This window comes from Callionymus lyra, chromosome 15 (genome assembly GCF_982586985.1).
Source record: "Callionymus lyra chromosome 15, fCalLyr1.hap1.1, whole genome shotgun sequence".
In the NCBI taxonomy this organism is placed as follows: domain Eukaryota; kingdom Metazoa; phylum Chordata; class Actinopteri; order Syngnathiformes; family Callionymidae; genus Callionymus; species Callionymus lyra.
In genome coordinates this window covers 17487627-17511942 of record NC_141832.1, presented here as the reverse complement: position 1 = coordinate 17511942, position 24316 = coordinate 17487627, and the positions used below count along the sequence as shown (strand labels likewise).

Below are 24316 nucleotides of genomic sequence, written 5' to 3'. Positions count from 1 at the left end.
TATATTACATCATGGCTTTATAACGACTCTTAAGATCTCTTTTCCTACCTTTTTTTCAAATGTATTTTTTCGTGTTTTTCATTTTATTTGACCAAACGCGTCACACCAGTGCTGCGGAGTTTATTAGAGTTATTAGTTCCCCATAACATCGGTTTCCACACGGACGCAATGACTGACGCGCACGCCGAAGTTTCCACCTGCTGTCATCATTCGCAGGTAAGTTTTGTTTCTTTTATTTTTAGTAATATTGTTGACTATTGTTCTGACTCGTAGTCGGAGTAAGTTCCGAAGCCTTTCATACTTTATATAGCGTGTTTGTCAGCTCGAGTCTTGTTTTCCCTTTGTTGACCGGGAAAAACGTCGAGAAATAACCATTTATTTAAAAAACACGCATATATTTAGAAGGTGGAAATGAGAGAAGATCCATCCACGGGTAAAGCAACATTATTTTACGATGTACAGGCAGGAAGCAACATACTGGCTCAATAACAGCAAGTAAACTGCTTCAGGTGTATATATAAATGTGTCCATTTATTCTTTTTCTTCGTCATCGACCTGGAGTTGAATTGTGAGGAAGGTCAAACAATCTGGTGCTGGTTATCAATACAAACCTTTATTTGTGGTGATGCTGCTGTATAGTCACATACAATTATTTATTTAATAAAAACAATTACAGCAACATTACTAATATAGTACATTTATATTTCTTGCTCTGTATCATCCACGTTGTTCGACATGAACTTTTGTTCACATGTTTGTATGTGTACACACAGGTGGTTGTGCCTGTGCGCTTATATATATATATATATATATATATATATATATATATATATACTGTATATATATATATATATATATATATATATATATATATACTGTATATATATATAAATAAATAGAAAAACTATTTTAGCCATGATTAAATTATCTAGAAAGAGGGATGTTTTTTTTTTAATACACAATTATTGCAATATCTTTGTTTTATCTTCATTATTATGATACAATTTTAACTTTTTGAAATGGGGCGATATGAAAATAAATCTCTATCTACATATGGGTGATTTTTTTTTATTGCGATAACTATGGTATGGATTTATAGAGAATAATCCATCCATCCATCCATCCATCCATCCATCCTATCTAGCTATCAAAGATTAATAGACGCGCATATTAATATTCTGGTTTTTTTTTTACATGGAGCTGTGAAGTGAGAGTGTTTGATCTCAGAAGACGACATGGGGTTCATAGAAAAACAGGTTTGAACAAAGACGCTTCACTAACAATTTTTTTGCACGGTGACACTCTGTTGTCAAGCGAAGATTGCCTCAAGAGCCGAGAAAATAGATTCTATATATTATGAAGTCAACAGTAAAAATGAATCTCTCTCTACGAGTGCATTTTTAAAGCAGTCCTGGGGGTACAAGTGTGCGACCGTTGAAAGATTCCTTCATTTCAATCTCGCTCTGCAGCATCATTTAACTCTGTCCTTCATTATCATTTTTCCCCTGAGACCCATATTCATGAAATATTTAATCATCCAATAAGAAAGTGTCTTTAATTTTCAAGGATGTTGTTGCTCGTCGACAGGAGCCGTTCTCTTGTTCCTCGTGTCTAACTGGGTCTTCCAGGAATCGGCACCGAGGTCTACATTTCCCGGTGATGGCTTTATCAAGAACCCTATGATGGCTTTATCAATAACCCTATGATGGCTTTATCAAGAACCCTATGATGGCTTTATCAAGAACCCTATGATGGCTTCATCAAGAACCCTATGATGGCTTCATCAAGAACCCTATGATGGCTTCATCAAGAACCCTATGATGGCTTCATCAAGAACCCTATGATGGCTTTATCAAGAACCCTATGATGGCTTCATCAAGAACCCTATGATGGCTTCATCAAGAACCCTATGATGGCTTTATCAAGAACACTATGATGGCTTTATCAAGAACCCTATGATGGCTTCATCAAGAACCCTATGATGGCTTTATCAAGAACCCTATGATGGCTTTATCAAGAACCCTATGATGGCTTTATCAAGAACCCTATGATGGCTTCATCAAGAACCCTATGATGGCTTTATCAAGAACCCTATGATGGCTTTATCAAGAACCCTATGATGGCTTCATCAAGAACCCTATGATGGCTTCATCAAGAACCCTATGATGGCTTTATCAAGAACCCTATGATGGCTTCATCAAGAACCCTATGATGGCTTCATCAAGAACCCTATGATGGCTTTATCAAGAACCCTATGATGGCTTCATCAAGCACCCTATGATGGCTTTATCAAGAACCCTATGATGGCTTCATCAAGAACCCTATGATGGCTTCATCAAGAACCCTATGATGGCTTCATCAAGAACCCTATGATGGCTTTATCAAGAACCCTATGATGGCTTCATCAAGAACCCTATGATGGCTTCATCAAGAACCCTATGATGGCTTCATCAAGAACCCTATGATGGCTTCATCAAGCACCCTATGATGGCTTCATCAAGAACCCTATGATGGCTTCATCAAGAACCCTATGATGGCTTCATCAAGAACCCTATGATGGCTTCATCAAGAACCCTATGATGGCTTTATCAAGCACCCTATGATGGCTTCATCAAGAACCCTATGATGGCTTCATCAAGAACCCTATGATGGCTTTATCAAGAACCCTATGATGGCTTCATCAAGAACCCTATGATGGCTTTATCAAGAACCCTATGATGGCTTTATCAAGAACCCTATGATGGCTTTATCAAGAACCCTATGATGGCTTCATCAAGAACCCTATGATGGCTTCATCAAGAACCCTATGATGGCTTTATCAAGAACCCTATGATGGCTTTATCAAGAACCCTATGATGGCTTCATCAAGAACCCTATGATGGCTTCATCAAGAACCCTATGATGGCTTTATCAAGAACCCTATGATGGCTTCATCAAGAACCCTATGATGGCTTCATCAAGAACCCTATGATGGCTTTATCAAGAACCCTATGATGGCTTCATCAAGCACCCTATGATGGCTTTATCAAGAACCCTATGATGGCTTCATCAAGAACCCTATGATGGCTTCATCAAGAACCCTATGATGGCTTTATCAAGAACCCTATGATGGCTTCATCAAGAACCCTATGATGGCTTCATCAAGAACCCTATGATGGCTTCATCAAGCACCCTATGATGGCTTCATCAAGAACCCTATGATGGCTGCTGCCGCGTGCTGCCGGACTCCTGGTGGTTATTAAAACTGAGCACAAACACATCGCGTCCTCCAGAGACTCCTGCTTCTGCTGCAGACGCTGAAGGAAAATGGGGGGAAAAAAGGGCACAATGCAAGTAAAAGCTGCGACAATTGTGCGAGTAGTAGACTCGGTTCCAGTACAAAGTATCCTTTGGGTTTATGACTACAGAGTAAAGTCTTTAAATATAGCAAATATTACTTCATTTTCTGTTTCTGTTAGCAGCGTAGAAACGGTTTGGGGAGTCACACACTCGCACATACTGACAATTTAAAGTACTCTTCAACCTCTGTAGGGAGAGAACATATAAACTCCAAAAACAAGAAGAACACATGGTTGCCTCAAGTTGGAGGCGACATGCTTGGTGTAGCTTGAATCCCATACGTTTAGAGATATTGATTGATTTGAAATTAAAGTGACAGTTCAAAAGCACAAAATTCACCTTCATGTCGACTAACGGTTGTAAGTATTTTGCAAGTATTTTGTTCACCTTTTGGAGCTACAGGTAAAAGTGTATGTTCATACGGTTTTTCGGTATTACGAGGACACCAGAATACTTTAAAATACACAAACACTACGAGCTTGCACTGAAAGACTTTGATTTGCTACAAACAAACTTACAATATGGACTTATTTAATTAATTACGGAACGATTTTTATCTTGTCGGGCCCGTAATGTATTCATATACAATACGGGTGTTACAGTTGACCTTCATGGATGTATTTGGATGTTTTTTGGACGAAGAAAAAACCTTGGTCATCTGCAGTACAAAAGGACAGTTAAAAATTCGATTTTTTTTTTTTAGATCATCTGATTTTTGGTTAGAATTGCCATCTGGGACCTCAAATCTTTTAAAGGTTGACTTTCTCACAGGCACGGTTTCCCGTCATTTTTAAAAGGTCAGGAAAATAAAATAAAAATGTTGTGGGTTCATAACTGGAACTCCCACAATTCAGTTCGACCTTGTCAACTGTGACATCATCAGTGTCGTATTGTGTTGTCAAAATATGAAGGTTTCAGAAACGAAACGGTGGTTCAAGCTCCCCCTTTATTCACACCTAGTATTTGTTTAAATACTATGATTTTATGGAACATACAGGTGTTATACATCTAGCCAGGGAAAGTAGTGGAAAATGTTTTAATGCAATTCATTTTTCGAGATTTCTGAAGCATAAAACTGTGAACTACGGGCCGTATTTGTATTCATCTGTGTGTGTTTGACAGTTCAGGTCATTCTTTGAGCTACACGTCCTTGAACTCACCACCCACATGTTCACCCCGTCTTCATCACTCTACTCTACATTCTTATGATCGTTCCTCGATGGACTCAAGACTAGTTTCTTCACCAAGAGCGAACATAAGGGCAGATGTTGTTGGGGAACTAGGAAAAAAAATGTTTTACATTAAAATCCATTAAATGAAGGACTCACTAAAGAAGTCAGAAAAGGGAGGATTTGTTCACAACAGTTTTGTTTTATTTTGTAAATGCAGTTCCTGTGTTGCTGTTATAGAAGCATCATACTGACGTCCACCATAAAGATAACGTGAGTTTTTAAGCGATAACTTTGACATAAGAAAGTAGAAATGTTCCTCAGCCAGAGTGTGACATCATCTGTTTAATTGAATAATCATTAGAGGAAAATTATTATTATGAAGGTGGATCTTGAGTTTAACCATTTTAATAGATCAATGGGTTTTTTCTGATGATTCTCCTAGTTTTATTATATATTTATTATTAGTAATTTCACCCGCCTGTTTATTTATCAGAATTTTCTTTCCTGATTTTAGTTTGAAAAAATACTTTTAATTTTATATTTTTCTCTTTTTTTAAAAAAAATAATTGTTTGTTATTTTAGAATAAAGACTTAAAATTGAACATCGGAAGAACTAGGAAAGCAACAATTTAACAATTTGCATGAGATAAGAAGTTATGGACATAACAAGGTTAATTTTGTTTTGCCAGTCATGTACAGTGGTTAGAAGCCGAGTGAATTACGTTGTTCAATCCAGATGAATACTCCTCCTGTCGATCAACATCTACTTCATGTTTTTTTTTTTTATAGATGACTTGGACGAAAAACAGCAAATAAGACAAAACAACCTTCACATCCTCCATTCTCCTCCCTCCACCAGTTTTCAAATTAAAGCAATAATATGTCACATTTTTACATTTTAAAAGGACATTCTGTAATAATTTTTTTTTTTTTTTAGCAGTGATGACTCTTGAAGCCATACTTTTGACGATTTGACGAGTGTCATGTGACCACCAAACTACTTTACAGCAGTGGGTCCGATTGTTTTGATATGAAGTAATAAGATACTTTTTGATTGATCTGGAAGATTAAACCAGAAACTTAACCATAATAGACTAAGTTGTGTTTCGTAAAAAAAAAGTGCACATGCTACAAAAGTGATTTTTTTTTTTACGGAATTGCAGTTACACTTTTCTGACCTGTGGGGTCGCCAGAAACGACATTTTTAAACTTGCATGTTGTTGCTTTAATAGATTGACTTTTTAGAAATCAAAATCTCTGGGTATTTCACAAATGTCTTCAGTGGTCAGTGAAGGTTATTTTTGTGTAGAAACCATGTTAGTAGACGAACCATCATATTCTCGTCAGCTTTTTCCCGGGTGGAGACAGAATTCTGAGAGAATTACCTTGAAATATAAGAACCTTCTGACGTCTCTTCGCCCTCCAGCTATTTCCCGAACTTCTCATCATACATGCATGACAAGTATTCACTGATGAAATCATCACAATAAATATTGTTTTCATAATTACTGTTATATCACATAAACAGCAATATTGAAGAGCGAGGGTGATGTTGACATGTTGCTAATGTTCCATCTATTCTGCAGATCATTATTGCCTCCATTCTGTGTTTATACACCATCTAGTCGGGAACATGGGTCTTTGACATCGGAGGATAATTTGAGGAAAAACGGAAGCATAAACATGTGATTCATGTGAGATAATGTTCCTCTGGGATCAAGAGTGGGCGCCTATAATAGACATGTTGGACGTCATGTTCCGAGCCTAAGGTTCATTCTGAAAACTAGGTTGCGACGACGGCGTTAAAACACAATGTCAACGTATTGTGTTGTTAGTCAAGTTTGCAGGAATTGCTTGTTGACGTAACAGAGAACTTTGATGGGTTACCACTTTTGCTGTTGCCACGGCAACAATGGTCTAGATCAGCTTGTTTTTTGTATATATATATATAGTATATATATATATATATATACTGTATAAATAAACGTTTTAACCTTCTGTTATGTTGAAATGTCAAGAAGTGAGATTGACTTTTAGATTTTTACCAATTATTTCTTGCCATAATTCACTCTGGATTGGAAAATTGACATTTTTGAAGGATATTACAGTCGCGTTACTGTGTTGGCACGGCAATTAATAATACTCTACCTCTATTTTACTTTGAGTTCAGGCATTACTTATATGTTTAGCTTTAAGCATAAGGATGATGAGGAGGAATAAGTAAACAATTACATACATTTTTAATGAATCTTTAAACATTTGGAATGTTTCATTTTAATTATATTAAAAAAAAGAAATTCGACCATTCAATCTACAATTATTTTTTTCAAAAACATAATTAATTCAATATTTTAAATGTATATGTAAAAGATTATCCTTATGAATTTTGAGGTAAAGTTATAAAGTTATATTTTCATAGGGGGAATAAAATTGCTATAAAAAGGAAAATCGAAAAAGAAACAATTAAATTACTTTACCAGATCAAAAAGTTGTCTTTAAATCTAAAGTATAAAATGAAGTTTCAGAGTTTTCAATCGATCCTTTAGTAGTTTGACACGAGCTCTCGATATTTAATCTCAGCGTGGATTTAACAGCCACATCCTCAGTTGTAGAAGTTTGTTGACAATTCTGCTGAAGATCCTTCATTTTGACTGATGCTTCTTTGTGGCTTCACTTTCTGTAGAAGAAAGTTTGTGAAATAGATGTAAAATGTATTGAAACATCAGAGAGAATTGATCGTTTTGACCATATAAAGAAATAAAATTGTTGCATATGACATTAAAATAGCTTTTGGTAAAACCTCACAGATGGTTGGCGTTAGCATTTTAGTAGCAACATAGCATTAGAAGATTTAAAGAGAGAAAGCTGCTGGAAAATCAAAAATAATTATCGGATTTGCTGTGAAACAACGTTAAAAAATTGAAAGGACAAGGACATGTATCCACTTTTCTTCTCTTAAAGAAAGAAATCCGCTGGAAAATCAAAATAATTATCGGATTTGCTGTGAAACAACATTAAAAAATTAAGAGACAAGGACATGTACCCACTTTTCTTCTCTTAAAGAAAGAAATCCACTGGAAAATAAAAAAATATTATTGGATTTGCTGTGAAACGACATTAAAAAATTAAAAGGACATGTACCCACTTTTCTTCTCTTAAAGAAAGAAATCCACTGGAAAATAAAAAATAATTATTGGATTTGCTGTGAAAAAATTAAAAGGAGAAGGACATGTACCCACTTTTCTTGTGTATTAATAAGAAAACACAAGCCGATGAGTCACTCACCCTTTTTTTTTTTTAATCACATTATCAACAAGATCATATCTGAGGCTAATTTTAAATGAACAAAAGAGAAAACGTGCTCTTGAGAAATAACACTGCCATTCATCGACAACAAAGCTCTGTTTGTACCACTGGAGCACACAGACTCACACTATTTATTATCTTGTTTTTTCTGCGAAATTCTGCTGCTCTGACGGTTCCCACCTTGAAGCTTGTCAAATAAATCCATCTTTTTTCAAGGTCAATGACGATATATCAATACATTTATGTGAATTGATTTATGAAACTGGTGGTGGGTTTTCTTTATGACTAGTCTCTTCCATGAACTCTTTAAGATGTTTGTCATACTGTATTTTAAACGTTCAATTTAATTAAGAGAACGTTTGAATGTTATTGTAAATATAAATCTACATATTTCAGTCGAGGACATTAGAAGAAGATCTTACTTATTCATAAAAGACAGTTTTTTTTTCTTTTACCAATTTTATTTATTTTAGATAGACAGAAATTGAGTTTCCAGACATCATAAAAGCAAGAACAAGTGCAAACAAAGTGCAAGGAATGACAAATTGCAAGTATAAAGAAAATAGATCAAAATAAGAACAAAGAACAACAAAAATTTACGAAGATGACAAATCTTTGGTAATGAAATTATTATATGAAAACGATACTGTTTTTAAATATATTGTAAAAATCATGATTTAGACATCACTCAAATCCTTGCAGGAGCCAAGGCCAAGCAGGGCAAATTCGCACAACAGTTCCCGATAGATTTGCTCTTTTTGGTAGTTAAATGGGGTCTAAACCAGGGACTCCCGACATTTTTTGCACCACTGGCATAATTTTCAGCATAATGTTGCTTACTTTTCTGTAGTTACCAATAAATAGACAGTATTTACCAATAAAACAGAAATGTGATAAATTAAAATGAGATTATTTTTATTCCTCTACGGCAGGGGTCGGGAACCTTTTTGACTCAGAGAGCCATGAAAGCAAAATATTTGGAAATTTATTTCAGTGAGAGCCATATAAATAATATTCAGATGTAAGAATCTGTGCTTGACACGAATTCAAGCCCTTTTCCTTTGTTCATCAAAATCAACAAAGAATTCAGACGGGTTCATCCCTTTCCATGCCTCCATTTCAATATGTCCATCATATTTAAATGAAGCACAAGACTAAAATTTCTCCATTTCTGTGATCATGAAAAAACAAAAACAAATGAAAACATGAATTCAAACTAACAGTTTATATTTGTTAATTTTAAACATGTCTGATATGAATCACACAAGTGGATTAATTAAATTTCAGATGAAGTTTAACGAGAATAAAACTGTTCATCAGTAACTTCACATCATCATCGCTTTGTCTGATCGTCTCTGACGTCATTGTGTGTCTCACCTGCACCTGTTTAACGTGTTTGTGTTTCTGCGTATTCTTATTATATTTGTGAGATAAAGGTAATTTACAAATAGTCATCATGTGATGGTGTTTTAATGCAAGTGTGTTTTAAGGACCGCGATCACAAAAGGAAAACCAGCATTTGTTGCGCTTTCATTGAAACCTGCAGCTTAACTTTGATGGACCTGACGTCATGTTTCTGTGACTCTCGTAGAGAAGAACCTGAAGCGATCAAACGCGCATTATTTTGTTCGATATATTATTTAAAAAAAACAAGATTATAATTCTATATCGTTTTTCTGAATTGCGTAAAATGACTGTCGCACGTTTTGCTCTTTTTATTCTCGATTCATATGATCTTTTCCGTGCGTTCAGTGGAAGAGGCAGGAGCTCTGATTGGCTGCTGTTCATGTCAATCAAATTTTCAACCAATCGGCACAATAACCATTTGATTGACATGCACAGCAGCCAATCAGAGCTCTCTTTACTATTTTCTTATATCATATTTTATTAAATCACGCGATCTACTCGCAACAGCTTCGAACAGATCGACGTATTGCCCACCCCTGAAACAAGTGATAATATTTTATGTTTTATCTGAAAAGCCGAAATCTGCGAGCCAGATGCAATCATCAAAAGAGCCACACCTGGCTCGCGAGCCATAGGTTCCCGACCCCTGCTCTACGGCTTGGTATTAAACCACTATTAACCACAGTTTTCTTTAACAAAAGTACTGTGAAACAAATAGTTTTAAACTGAATGCTAGGCTGATTTTAAGGTAAGATCCCTGCAACACTGTTTAGCTTTAATATCTGGAAAATTGGATTTTAAATATGTTAAATATTCAATTAAATAACAAATTTATAATCTCTTAATCAAATGAAGACACATTTTTTTTACAAAAGGAAAAAGAAAAAGTGTCTCAAAATGCGTTTGTTGCACGGTGGCAACACATATTTCACTAAGGTCACAATAAAAAAGGTAAATAAAAGGGTGGGAACTATACTAGAATGTTTGTCCGAGATTTTGATGTATTTTCTTCTGGAAATTCTGAGAAACACTTTTGCATCTAGATACATCGTCCTCGTCACTTTGTTTCGCTGAGTTCCTTCAATCGATCCTCTTCTCACATATTTATCCTTGAGGGGGAAAAAAGAATCCAGTACTGCAGAGGAAAAACAATCATCATGGCTACAGAGAAAAGACTTGACAATCATGTTACCTTGATTTTTCTACCTTGAGAAATCACTGTTACAGTCGGAGCGTCCGTTATCCACAACCTTTACCTTCACTTGTCCCTGTGAGATTCTTAAGATTCTGCACACATTTTAAGGATAAAAGAAATGCTTGAAGAAATGTCTTCAAACCTCATTGTGGTTGCTGATGGGTCAATGTAAGTAAGAAAGTAATGGTTATTTGTAAAGATCTTTCTAGACCAGGGTCACAAAGTGTTTTAACAATAAAAAGCGATGCACAGTTAAAATATAAACTTTAAAATACCAAAACACATAAGAAAAACACAGGTGTCCCAGAAAATAAGGGAAAAGCCTGCCCAAATAAGAATGTCTTAAGATGTTTCTTGAATGAGTCAGTAGATCATCAAACAGAGGGAGAGGAAGCGTTCCTTAGGAACCATCAGTAGATTCTGATCCACAGACCTCAGAGCCCGAGCTGGGGTGTAAGGCTGGATCAGATCACTGATGTAAGGAGGAGCCTGACCATGAATAGATCTGAAAGTAAGAACCAGAATTTTAAAATTGGTTTAGAAAGAAACTGGCAGTCAGTGAATAGTTTTAAGGATCAAAATGTGAGTTCTTCTACTAGAACAGCTCAGAATTCTTGCTGCAGAGTTTTGTATTAACTGCAGGTGAGACAGATCCTTCTTGTTTAGACACACAAAAAGAAAATGTTACAAAAGTCTAAAAGACACAAACGCCATGGATTACAAGCTCAAAACTTTGTTGTGACATAATTTTCCTAAATTTAGAGATGTTTCTCAGTTGAAAGAAACGGTTTATGATCAGGGTGGAACTAGAGACATGTCTTTGTCAAATACAAAACAGATTTTCTCAGGCTCAGTTTGAGAGACTGACCTAAGTCCCCCAATTAGTGACTCAACCCTCAAACCTTTTCATCAGGAGCAATAACCAGAGTTTCAGTTTTGTCCACATTTAGCTGAAAAGTGTTTTCACTCAGCCTGGATTTCTAGCAAACAATTGACTAAACTGTTCAGCCTCTGGGGTTAAATGAGCAGCAGAGCTGGATGTCATCAGCAAAGTTCTGGTAACAAACATCAGGAAATCTCTGAATGGTTTTACCGAGGGGAATTGAAAACAAATACATGATTTAATAATTATTTAATAATCAAATAAAATGGATCAGTTACTTTCATAAATTATGTTGTTTGTTATACTTTATTATTATTTAATTGTATTGGGTGCTGAGCTTGAAATAACAAAGTGCCACAAATAAAATAATTATTGTGTCTCTTTATCAAATATATTTTCATTGTATTATTGAATGCAAAAAACATTTGACGACAGTTCAGTTTAATAGTGAAACATTGATTTAATGATTTAATAATTTAGTTTTGTAACTGTACATTTGCAGCAAACGTGTACGGACCCACCTTGAAGTGAACATGTTTAAATGGCGGTTTATCGTGTTTCATGTAAACGTCAGATTTGAGGACAATGCCGAGTTCAGCTCCCTTATCTGGCTCGAAGGACCAAGTTATGTCAGGGAATTTCTCCCGGACAGTCGGAATGAGAACAGAGACAAGCGTTTAGAATAACAAACAGGCAAGGCTCGTCCCAAACCACTCCTTGTTGGTGGTAAAAACTGGATTCTGACTCTTTGTTTTTTCTAAACGCTTGTCTCTGTTCTCATTCCGATTTTCCGGGAGAAATTCCCTGACAATTTTCAAATGTTTTTGCCACGTTTAGATGTCGATATGGTTCATTAGCTCAACAACAATCGTTGAAACTCAAACAGATATCTTAACCATTCGCTGAATTCAGAGATATTTTCGATTTTATTTGTATTGCACTTTACATTTGGTCAACAAATCTCAAAGTGCTACGGTTTTAATGCAGGATCAAGACTTTAAAACAAGATGAAGATATTAAACATAAAAAAAACAAAACAATAATGTTACTTTTGATATTGTTAGGTGTACACGTTTTTTTAAAGGTATGTTTTGAGTCCTTTTTAAAAGCATTCACCATCCAGCTTCCAAAGCACTGTCCCCCAGATACTTCCAGTTGTTTCTTTAAATTAAAATAAAATGTAAATTAATTATAGAACCTGATTAGAAAACACAGTAGAGGATACGAGGCTGTTGTATAGCAACGATACTTGCAGAGATAACGCCCCCTGCTGTCCAACAGGTAAATAAATCAACAAACTAACATATTTATTAAGTTATATTCATATTTTTTGTGCCAGTTTTAGATTGACACGTGACTCAATTGTGCATGGTTTAGGAAGAGCAAAAATTGACAAACTATTCAAACATATCTACAAAATAAACTACATTTACCAACAAACTAAAAACAAAAAAGTTATATTGATTTATATATTTATTCTAGATTTAGTAATTTTATCTTCTATATTTACAAACAAATGTACAAAACATAGATCCATGGTTACAAACGCTCTAAGCGAATCTTAAAACGCTTGTATGTACTCAAACAAATTGACCAAATTGTATAGGAAATTAGAGTTAAGTACAATTGTTTTAAACTTCCCAACCACATTAGTATTTTATTTCAGACATTTTGACACTTTAATTTTTTTATTGTTATTTTATTCATTTAAAATTTGATTTATGTCTTCCAGGTAAAAGAAAAACTGTTGAAAAAAATATATCTCTAAATATTTATAAAACATCATACAATAAATTAAAACAGTCTAAACAAAACAGTACAGCTATATTTTGTATTACACACTCAATATGTTTTTTTTAAAATAAATAATAACATATTGAGTGTGTAATACAAAATATAGCTCTACTACCACAAATTTAATTTTTGGGGGTTTGTCGCTTGTAATTTCGAACAGTATGTCAGCAAAATAAAACATAAATAAATGTAATAAAATAATGTTTTCTAATATTTATATTAATGTTATAAACACATGTACTAATACATAAACACATTACATACAGTATGTTGTTTTATTTTGGCATACAAAAATTAGTAGCACAGACTAAATTAACAACAAAAATAACAATAACAATAGGATAAAAAGGACAAGAAATTAAAGATTAAGTCATGGTGGTGTTTTGTATTTCCATCCGGATCAAGAACTATTTTGAAGGTTTGTTCATAGACTATATAATAACAAGGGAGTATCTGTAGCCTCATATTGGAAATTGCAATCCTCCGGTTTAGCCAGTAACTGAAAAACTGGAGTATAATCAACATTGTTACCATTGTTTTCGGGTTGCTATGCAAGATAAGTAGAAACTGAGGACTGTAGCGAGGCCAACGTTATTGATTCTAAAACACTCTCGGCTACGATACGACGCTAGCTCAGCATCAACTCATACACAGAAGACCATTGTTGGTTTATTGCATGATTTATTGTCCAGGTCACTCCGGCCGCCATGATCTGAAGTGGAAGTACGTCGGTTGACGACCCACCATGTTGCACATATTTACAGAAAAACATTTCATGGGAAAAAAAAAAACAGCAGCGCCTACACCTGGCTGCAGACATCATTAGCATCATCGGAAAGGCACTGAAGTTTCACTTTCGCTAACGTTACCGGACGCGTCGAGAACATTGTCGCCGGGAGAGAAATGATGACGGGTTCCATTACTGTTGTCATGCTCAAGGGCATGTTATTGTTCCGGCAGACGAGAGCAGCCTTGAGTATAAAAGGTCGCATTTCACGACTGCTATTACGCACACATGTCGATCGCGTGTTGATCTTGAGCAACATGTCGAAACACAAACCCAGTCCATATTCTACCTCCATCTTTTTTTCTTTTCTAAATCAGCCTTTTATCAACATCTTCTCTCGTGGGGGTGGAAGAAATATTCAATCTGTGCAGGCACATGATGATGAACAAGAAGGCAACCGATCGTCAATCAGCGATTCATCGAATGTATGAAAATACACACGAAAACACGAGTTAATGATCAGAATTATGCATTCAGTCCACGGCGATCATTGATCCCTTGCAGCAGTCCTGCTCCTTCCAGTCCTGCTCAACTCCGGGGTTTGTATCGCTACCGAAAATCATCTTAATTTAAAGAGTTATGCAACGTTGTCCAAATGACCAACTCTAGGATTGTAGTTTTATTCAAACAACCTTTAGGTACGATGAAAAATGTGTCTTTATTCATCAATTATTGCTACATTTTGACCTTGTTTTAGTGCTCAGTGTTGATATAATTTCAAGAAACACTGATCAAATGATTTTACTGCATGAAACTGGTTGTAATTTGCTGGGAAATCATAAGTATTTTTTTAAATGTATATCGATATAAACAAAAATGAGTACTTGAATATCCCACCTTTGGAAAAAAAAAAATCTAAACGGTGACTTTTTATTTCAAATAAATGAGAATTATATTGACAGTTTTACAAGCATACTGTTATATTCTCTTAATTTAATATCAAATATTAAAAAATATTTGAAATTATGCTAGCATTATACTCATTTAGAGTACATTTTATATTTGTGTGTATGTTATAAACTATTAATTACTTTAATATTTTTACATCATCACTGACTTCGAGTTTGTTTGTATTTTTTATCTAAATTTTAAAAACTTTTTAACCAGCCAATAATACTGTATAATTGCTGATGTTATGGCATGATGGAATGAACACTGATCAATAAATATTTCATAAATAAAAGTATGTATTAAGTTAAATATGAGAAGCTTCTAAGCTCAAATAAATGCAGTGTATTGTTTAGCATGATGTTAATATACCAAACAAAAAATATGGTTGGGAATTTTATACTCTTTTAAGTTCTTTTTTCAATTTAATAATGGATTCTTCTTGTTATTTTTGTTACTTCTGAATATTCCCTTGAGTGCTAACAAAGCTAAAATGCTAAAGAGCTAGCTAGCTTTGACTGAAGTGCTACATAAAAATGCTAACATTAGCTACTGGAGTAATAGCATTCCAATTTAATTGAGTGCATTTATAATATAGTTTCTCTTGAGATGATTCAAATTGTTTAAATTATTATTTTATACAATATTTTAGTTGAATTGTTTTGACACGGATAAGGCAACCAGACCTATTCTTGACATGAATAGCGACCTACAATTATTATTTGGTGAATAAAGTTATAGAAAACTTTTTTAAAGGGTTTCATTCCAGAACTTGGGAGTTTGTTGCCAGTGGAACAACTTATTAAGATCACATTTGATTAGGAAAATGTTAAAAGCATGTCCAAGTACTGGGACGACCTTCTGCTTAATCGCTAAAATCATTGAGTCGTATTAAAAATAAAAAAAAATCAAGTGCAGGCATTCAAAATCAAAAGGAACTTTCAATAAATTATCATCACAGGTAAACAAACGAACAAAAAAGCTGCGTTGATCATCAACAGGATTGTAAATGAGCATTTTTAAATACTTAAATAGATATAAAATTTGTCATTTAACACAAACTGTACACTGCTGTTATCATATAAAAAAGTGTGATCACACATGGATGCATCATATCAAAAATAATCAGCTTTAATAGCACTTTTTTTTTTCTCTCCAAGAGTCACTGTAGTTGGCTACATCGCACTTCCGTTAGCGAATGAGGTCTTGAGTTCTGGTCCACACTCCAAAGTTCTCTTCCGCAACTTCCTCTTCAGTCTTGCACTTACTTGTCCTCTTCTTCGACGTACGCTTCAGTCGATCTTTTCCACTTTCCCGACAATCTTCTCCTCAAAGACGGGCAGTATTGTGTCGTCTTCGCGCACCTCCTGGAACACCACTCCACATTTGAACTCGTCGCTCGCCCTCTTGAAAAAGTACCTGTGAAGAGACGCATATTTCCCTCAGTTCGCTATTTTTAAGTCAAAATTGTGTGAACTTAAACAAAAAAAAACATTCTTTGTTTAATCCATTCTGTTGCTTACCTATCACAATTGTAACCCTTTGACTAAACATCTACCGGTTCAAGTATACAAGATTGAAAAAGTTGTTTCTGCCTCCCCCTGGTGTCTGAACAGTGAAAGGTCGTAAAATGTCACTCAAGCTGTTGCCAATTTCAACATAAATTAAATTTAACTTTTTTTGGAAAGAGAGTAGAGTAAGAGCTCATTCAAGAAATACATTTAAAAAAAAACTAAATAAAGGTATAAAATATTCCTATTTGGATAAATGCAAACGTATTTTGCCAAATACAACATCAATTATTTTAGCTAACGTGACAATTGTCAACAAATGTTAATAAACCACCAATTCTAGAGTAAAGTGAAAAAATGGTTAAGCTTGAAAAGTATATATTTTTTTAATAAGTTTGTGGCACGTGATTTTCCATTAAAGAAAATATTTAAGGAAATTCTGACAAACGTTCAACGTTTAAGAGAACATTATTAGCATTGAAAAAGTTTTCTTTATGTTCTAAATCAAGACTGCCCCCAAAAAAATACAGCAAAGCCATCTTATGTTACATTTGCAAAAGTTTTATAATTATGAACACTTTTGGTTGAAAGCTACTCTAGAAAAATCGGGGAGTAGCCAAGTTTGAAATCGATCAGGAACCCATAGCATCGGACATTTTTGTAGTCCTTGTTGGCCATTTTTTCAAGGTAGCATCTTTGTAAACTATAAATTAAAAGATAAAATGGTAAATTCTTAGGGGTAGAAAGGTAGAATACATAGACACAGGGTCTCTACTATAATTTAACGATTGATTCCTGCAACTTTTTATTGAATCAAAAGAGCAGCACCGACGATAAACTCACCTGTAATTTCCTTTCTTGGTGAGTAACTCTTTGAATTGGCCCAGAGTGACTATTTTCCCCTTCACAGACGTTCTGTACGGGATCGGCTCGCCACAGAAGTAGTACGCTACCGTGATGTCACATGACGGCTTTCTGGTCGCCTTCGGTCTGAAAGCAAAGAACAAGAATCTTGTATAAGAACATTTTACACTCAAATGAGATGATCTACGTGACAAACGCCCTACAACACCAGCAGGAGGCACCAGCTCAAACAAAAATGAAGCGGCAATTTAACAAGTGGAAGTAAGAAAATATAACTAAACAAATTAATATTTTAACCTCTGTCATCTTTTAAATATTACTAGTACCGATATGTGATTACTTTATTTACATTTGTACGTCTTTGCAATATTTTTTCCACTGCTTTACTACTTTCATTACTTACATTATAACATATACACTTTTTTTTCCATAATATTCCTATTTTTTGTAATAGTAGTATAACTTATGGTTATTTATCAATTTTTACTTTTACATTATATGAATTCTTTATTTTATTTTAACATATTTTTAGTTTGTCTTCTACATTTTTATTTTTACTTTTTTGTGTAATAGGGTTGTAATGATACTAAAAATTTCAACTTGATTAATTCTTTTTAGAGAAATATTCAATTTTCGATGCCAAAACAATAAAACAAGTATCCCCAAATTAAAAAATATACTTTTGTTAGCAATAGAAATGTAAAATAATTTTTTTTTAGTTATTGGCCAAAAAAAATACTATAAATAACAATTAAAACAATAGTTTGAATATAAGACCAGTTAGCCTAAAACAACTAAATTAAATTAAGGATGCAATTATGCATACATGAAGTGATGAGTATCGTACACAGATAAGTAAGTAAGTAAGTAAGTAATTTGTATTGGTATAGCGCTTTTCCAGACCAGGGTCACAAAGCGCTTAAACAATCAAAACAATATTCAATAAAGTATATACTTTAAAGATCAAGATAAAACTGATAACACAACAGGAGTTCCAGAAAATCAAGGAAAAGCCTGAACAAATAAAAACGTCTTAAGATGTTTCTTAAAAGAGTCAGTATAAATAAAAAAAATTAGCATCAATACTTTTTACAATTTTGATACTTTTGACAACTCTACTGTGTAATGGTTCAAATTTGTGTTTCGCAAACAAAGATACATAATCCAGCTTTAATTATGTAATTGATCTTCTCTTTTTATATAAGACTATGATCATTTTTAACTTATTATATTCATTTGTCAGATAAACAGTTTATTTCTAAAGAATATTACTAAAGAAAAATTGACAAAATATAAGTATAAATAATTGGTTTGTACCATTGAAGCCCATTTTTAGTGAAACAAGTGGTGAAATCCTCACTAAGATTTGCGAGGAAATGAATAAAAAGCAAATGGTAACAAACTAGCGACGCTTCACAGGCTGCGCAGCAGAAAGAAAAGTGTGAACCAAACAAAGCCCGTCTATTCTCAACTGTTTTCTGCAGTATCCTGACCCGACCCCGACACAGAAAAAAAAAGAGCCGCCCCGTGACGCAGATGTCGGGCTGATCTGAAGTCAGTCAGCTGACCTCTCTAATTAATCTCAGGGTGTGAGGAAAGAAAGTGAGCGTATGAACTGGTGTCCTCTTGTTTTCTGGTTCACGGCGTGGCTTTAATACTTTGCTTTGAGCGGAGAGGACATGCTGGATTATGACAGACCAGTGAGCAGACGAGCGCTCGTGATTGTTGATCTCGGACAAAAACAACTCGCCGGGGATCTGACAACAGCGATAAAAAGAGTGTTGTCACCCGCGTCGACTGAAAAGAAATCAGATATCATGAGCTTTTTTTTTTGCGTTGACCCAGGAATGTTCTTTGGATATTTTTGATGCTCAATGAGATCTTTAGCACATTTCTACTTGGATTTATTTGCTAATTTAAAAAGCTCACATTACGTCACATACGAATCTACCGAATAAGATTGTCCTTTTTATTGTGGCCCCCGGGTTTTGTTTTCATCTCCTCAAAACCATAAAGCTAAACTAAGCTAGCAAGTATACCTTTTAATTTTAGTGTTCCTCGTCTAACATTACAGTTGAAAATAAACTTTATTTCAGTTGAAGTTCAATGTTGGGTACCCTGGCTAACTGCAAACAAAGAGTGTAAAAATCACTACCTATCAACTTACTAGCTTTAGCCATTTGCACTAGTGAGTGATGCTATCGTCTATCATGTATGATACTGTGGTATAATAACAGGATAGTATCAACAGTGGGATTTTAGTGGGTATTTATAAAGATCTGGTGAGGTACATTGGTCCCTCGCCATATTGCATACATTGTAGAAAGCTACAAAATTCCTTGTCATCGTTCACACTGTTACAGGTGATCTACTTTACTACTTTATCTACAACAGATAAACTTCAATACCACAACAGAACTTAGTGGGAGGCACTCATTATCGCACACACTTTACTTATGGTGCCAGCAAAACAAGTGAACTCCCGTGATACCGTTATACACACTGCTCTATTAGTGGCGGATGATTGGTCGCTACAATACTGTATTCACGCTCTACAACTGTGTACTTATCAGTGATCCCATAGCTAGTGCTGGGGGTCGATCAAATTGTTCTGTACCGGGACTGATACTGATATCTTCACTTCAACCGGTTCCTGATTGATACGTTACAGTTCTAACAAAAAGGAAAATTATATTACATCTAGTACAATTCTTGAAAAGAATAAAATAAAATAAATAACATGCGATTTTCCACTGCAAAATTGCTAACCAGTGTAAAATCAATCTTATGTTCACTGCCTTCGTCACTTGTCAAGTTTCTCTTCAGTTTTGATTTGATTTGGCACCGAAAGACAAAGATTGTTTTCGATACTCTAAGAACTGAAGTTCGATACTCGACTCTATTCATATCTGTGATTGGTTGGCTGGGCGGCAAAGCATTTTAAAAAGCCGTTCAGATCCCAGTTACTAAGAGGGTTTTTTAGAAGGAAAGTACCTCATATGTAATGCTAAGATTTGAAGTTTAAATAATTGTTTTTAGTTTAAACGAGTCAAAAATTGAGCAGTCGCTACTTTGCGGATTTCGTTTAATGCCGAGGGTTTCTGGAACTGAACCCCCGCAATAAACGAGGGACATTGTACAAAATGTTCTTCTGGTTTTTCTATACTTTTAAATACATTTTTGACGCATTTTCAGATCTCATGAAAGGCACAGACTACAAAGAATAACCCAGATGTTTTTTTTAAAAAAGAAAGAATCTAACCGACTTCGTATGACTCAACCGCCTTTGATTATTTGTCATCGGCGTGAGATCGGGGGGGGGGACATCTTTTGAAACGCCTGACTTTCAAATCTTCAGCTGTGCTTCACAACGGGCTAAACTGGGAGACGCACCGAGTTTCACAGAGCGAGCTCAACTTTCATCCTGTGGGCGTCCAAAGTTCTTTTCATCTGCCATTACAAGCAAGAAAACCCACTGGGACCTTTTCCACTTGCTCGGTAGCCCAGGACGAAACATTTCTGACATTTAAAAAAAAAAAAAAGTATTTTCCCTGAAACTTTAGCTCCTTTGAGAGGAGAAGGAAAGACTTTCAACTGGTCTACTTGTTCCCTGTAGCTGTGACAGAAACACCAGACCAAGTGTGAGCTAAACATTTATTTGATCAGTCAATACAAGAAAGATGGCTGAAAAATGGTGCATTTTTGGTTATTTTGGGTGTACGTGATTTGTGTACACTTAAATACATTTAAAATCTGAATGCATATCAACACAAAACGGATACTGAAAATACTAGTGCACTATATACTTTCTTTCGATGTAACTTTCTTTTTATTTTACTTAGTTTTGTGTTCACAAAATCAAAAATAGTTGGGATTAACACTTCATTCTTGCCAATTTCTTATGAAGCAAAGCTCCACAGTTGTGTATTTTGACGCAAACAGTTGGTGATGAAAGCTATTTACAAATCAAAAGCATATTTTGTAACTTTTGCCAACAAGGATTTTCATTGATGCAGGAAAATAAACCTTTGTTTGTCTTAAGATGTGCAAAACTAGTCAATTTCTTCTAGTTCTTTAGAGTCATCCAAAAAAGGCTGTGTTTTTTTTTGTTTTTTTGGGGGGGATTAATTTTGTCATTGTGTAATTTAAGGGATTGTATTGCTGTCATTGTCTGATCTTCCTCCTTCACTTTTTTCTTCTTCCCCACCATCTGCTTTTTTTTCCAGAATCACGAGACTTCCTTTTACTACTACAAATAAAATGCAGGAAATTACACTTTTAGCTGTAAAAGGTTTGACGCAACTATAGCCGGCACTTAACAAAAGTATTTTGGACTCACTCGCAATCCGAACTCTCGCTGTCGGAGACCTCGGGTACCACTGATTGCGGAGGGATCTGTGGAGCCCTGACTGCAGTGCGCCCCCTCTGGATGACTTCCATCACGTACCTGATAGAAAGCGGACGATTAGACCCGAGTGTGGGTTTTAGAGTCACGATGGTAATCTCACCGTTGCTTGTGCCCACATTGGAGGGTCTCCTCCTCCAGGCGCCGGCGGACCTCCTCCAGCTGGATGAGGGGGTTGGGAGCCGGGTTGGGGGGCATGGTGGGATCCTGGATGAAGGGATGCGACGGCTGCACGTTGTTCCGCGGGTGAGAGGTGGTGCAGAGGAGGTGCGAGCTGGGTCTCTCTAGTGGGCAGCTCCCCTCGAGGCCCGGGACCTTCTTGGACCCGGTGGTACTTCTGACAAATACAAAAGTGCAGGTTCACATAAAAAGTTTCTCATCGACAACAGCGAGTGAATCACTGACCCGTTCCTCTTGTGACGGACCATTTCTTTGTGTCCTTCCATGAGCCACAAAAGGATCTTGTGGTTCTTCTCCATCTCGTCTACAGGTGCCGGGACGTCCTCTCCCTTCTTCAGTGACCTCTTACCACCCTGTGGGCCGCCTTTAATCCTGCAGCATAAATGATTCTACATGAATTTACCAAATGACATCTTAATCAGAAGGATTATCAGAGTTATAGTCGCCCTTTAGCGCTCTTGGTGTAACTGGTCGTATCAAAAATGTGAAACGAAGCTCCCATACTAGGCGCTAACTCAGGGGTCACCATTGTGGGACCCACAGGCACCAGATAGCCTGCAGACCAAAGGTTGAAGCATCTTATGTTTTATTTTGTGTTTCCTTTACTGGTTGTTATTATTGGAGGATCAATATTGTGATTAGTGTATCTGTAGCATGTTTAGAATATACGCTTACTCTTAGTTTTATGAAAGTGCTAGATGGATCAGAAGTCTAGCTCAGCTCATGGAGGAGATGCAGGAATGGAAGACGCATAACATATTTCAGTTTCAATAGTACTATATATTTAGACGGACAAATATGAACAAAAAACTTCCTCTAACCAAAGTTAAAGGCAATATACAATTGTATCAAAAATAAACAATTCAACCACTCAGGTTTGAAATAAAGAAAGAAAAGAAAACCAAATCAGATTTATCATCAATGAGATGAACTCAGGGTCCCACCCAAGAGTCCATTCAATCCTTGGTCAGAGGTGCACGTGTGTGAGGGGAACCCGTGTGGTGTGTGTGGTTCAATGTTCTTACTGGATCGCAGGAGCCTCCTGTCCAAACCGGTGCAGGTACAATTTCGGTCCCCCCTACAAAATCTGTCCCCCCACTTCGTACGTGATGACGTCACACGCTGCATATGCAAACATCTTTTTAAAATATTTTTTATGGGTTAAAGAAACGTCAACAGAATGTTTACATGATACTTTTTACCACACATTAAACATTTATATTGACAAAAAGACGATCTTCGTCGACATGATCACTTTCCGTTCTTTCATTTCCTGGTCGATCATGTGACTTTGACACTAACAGAAGTGCCCGCACTATATGCGACGAAGCCGCTGATTGACTGAAGCTGTTACTAATAACGCACAACTGTACAATGCATTACAAATATTCGAGTTACGAAATAATTCGCTTTTCAAATAACAAAAATGTTAGAATATTTCCCTTTCAATAACTCATTCTACCTGTTCATAAACACCTCGGTAATTATTTAGTTTTCATTTGGGTTTTTTTTCTTCCCGATTTAATTCAATTATTAAATGTACATAAGCGAATTATTTCGGAACTCGAAAGTTTGTATTGCATTGTACAGTTGTGCGTTATTATTAGTAAAACAGCTTCAGCCAATCAGCGGCTTTGTCTCATGTAGTGAGGTCACTTCCGTTGGTCTCAAAGTCACGTGTGTCGTCAGACCAGGAGATGAATGAACGGAAAGTGATCATGTCGACGAAGATCGTCTTCTTGTCAATATAAATGTTTAATGAGGTAAAAAGTATCATGTAAACGTTCTGTTGACGTTTCTTTAACCCATAAAAAACATTTAAAGAGACGTTCGGATATGCCCACGTGACGTCATCACGTAGGAAGTGGGGGGACAGAATTTTTAGGGGGGACCGAAATTGTACCTATACCGGGTTTCATATCCATGATAATATACAAGTTATTTCATAAGTGTGTAACAAACTGATGGTAGACACTCGGCTCACATGATGCCCTTAAGAGTAGCTCGCAAAAAAAGTTGCAGACCCCTGCTCTAACTCGTTCCAAGGTTAAAAACTTTTAACGTCGATATAGTTTTAAAAACACTCCAACACTCCCACTCGTTAAACTCAGTAACCGTTTGCTTTTTCTAATAATCGACTTACTCTTACTCTATCTAGTCCTGCATTTCTACCGACGGTTACCGATATGATGACTTTTCTAGATGGCTTATACTTTCATGGAGTAACCATCATTTAAGATTATATATTCCATGCTGTCCGGCTCCTGGATGGTAAATAAAAAGTTAACATAACTGTCTGCAGTTTTTAAAGCTGATGCTTGGACATATTTTGGTTTCAAAACTAATGAAAGCGGTTACGACTTTTGTCTAGAGCAGGGGTGGGCAGTTATAATTCTTCAAGGGCCACATTCAATTCTGTGAATGTTGTTAGGGGCCGCCAAGCAAAAAGATAGACGAGAAAATCCCTCAAAAAAGGACATTTGTCATTAGGCCGTGACATTTATTAAGCTAAATAAGCTGCAATTTTATTCTTGTATATATGAGTTTTTTTCAAAACATTTCTTCAACTAACTTAAAAAAATGTT

The 24316-nt window shown here is 35.6% G+C and overlaps 1 protein-coding gene across 2 annotated transcripts in view; it reads right to left on the bottom strand.

The window, feature by feature from the left end:
• Positions 1–13769: 13769 nt before the first annotated feature.
• Positions 13770–24316, bottom strand: part of axin1 (axin 1) — a 36009-nt gene continuing 25462 nt past the window's right edge. For both annotated transcript variants that reach the window (XM_087808913.1, XM_087808915.1), the window contains 5 exons: positions 21957–22103; positions 21655–21888; positions 21486–21593; positions 17126–17272; positions 13770–16190 (listed from right to left, as the gene is read on the bottom strand). In XM_087808913.1, coding sequence (XP_087665039.1) covers positions 16064–16190; positions 17126–17272; positions 21486–21593; positions 21655–21888; positions 21957–22103 — 763 coding nt within the window. In that variant the 3' untranslated portion in view covers positions 13770–16063. The remainder of the gene's footprint in view (positions 16191–17125; positions 17273–21485; positions 21594–21654; positions 21889–21956; positions 22104–24316) is intronic.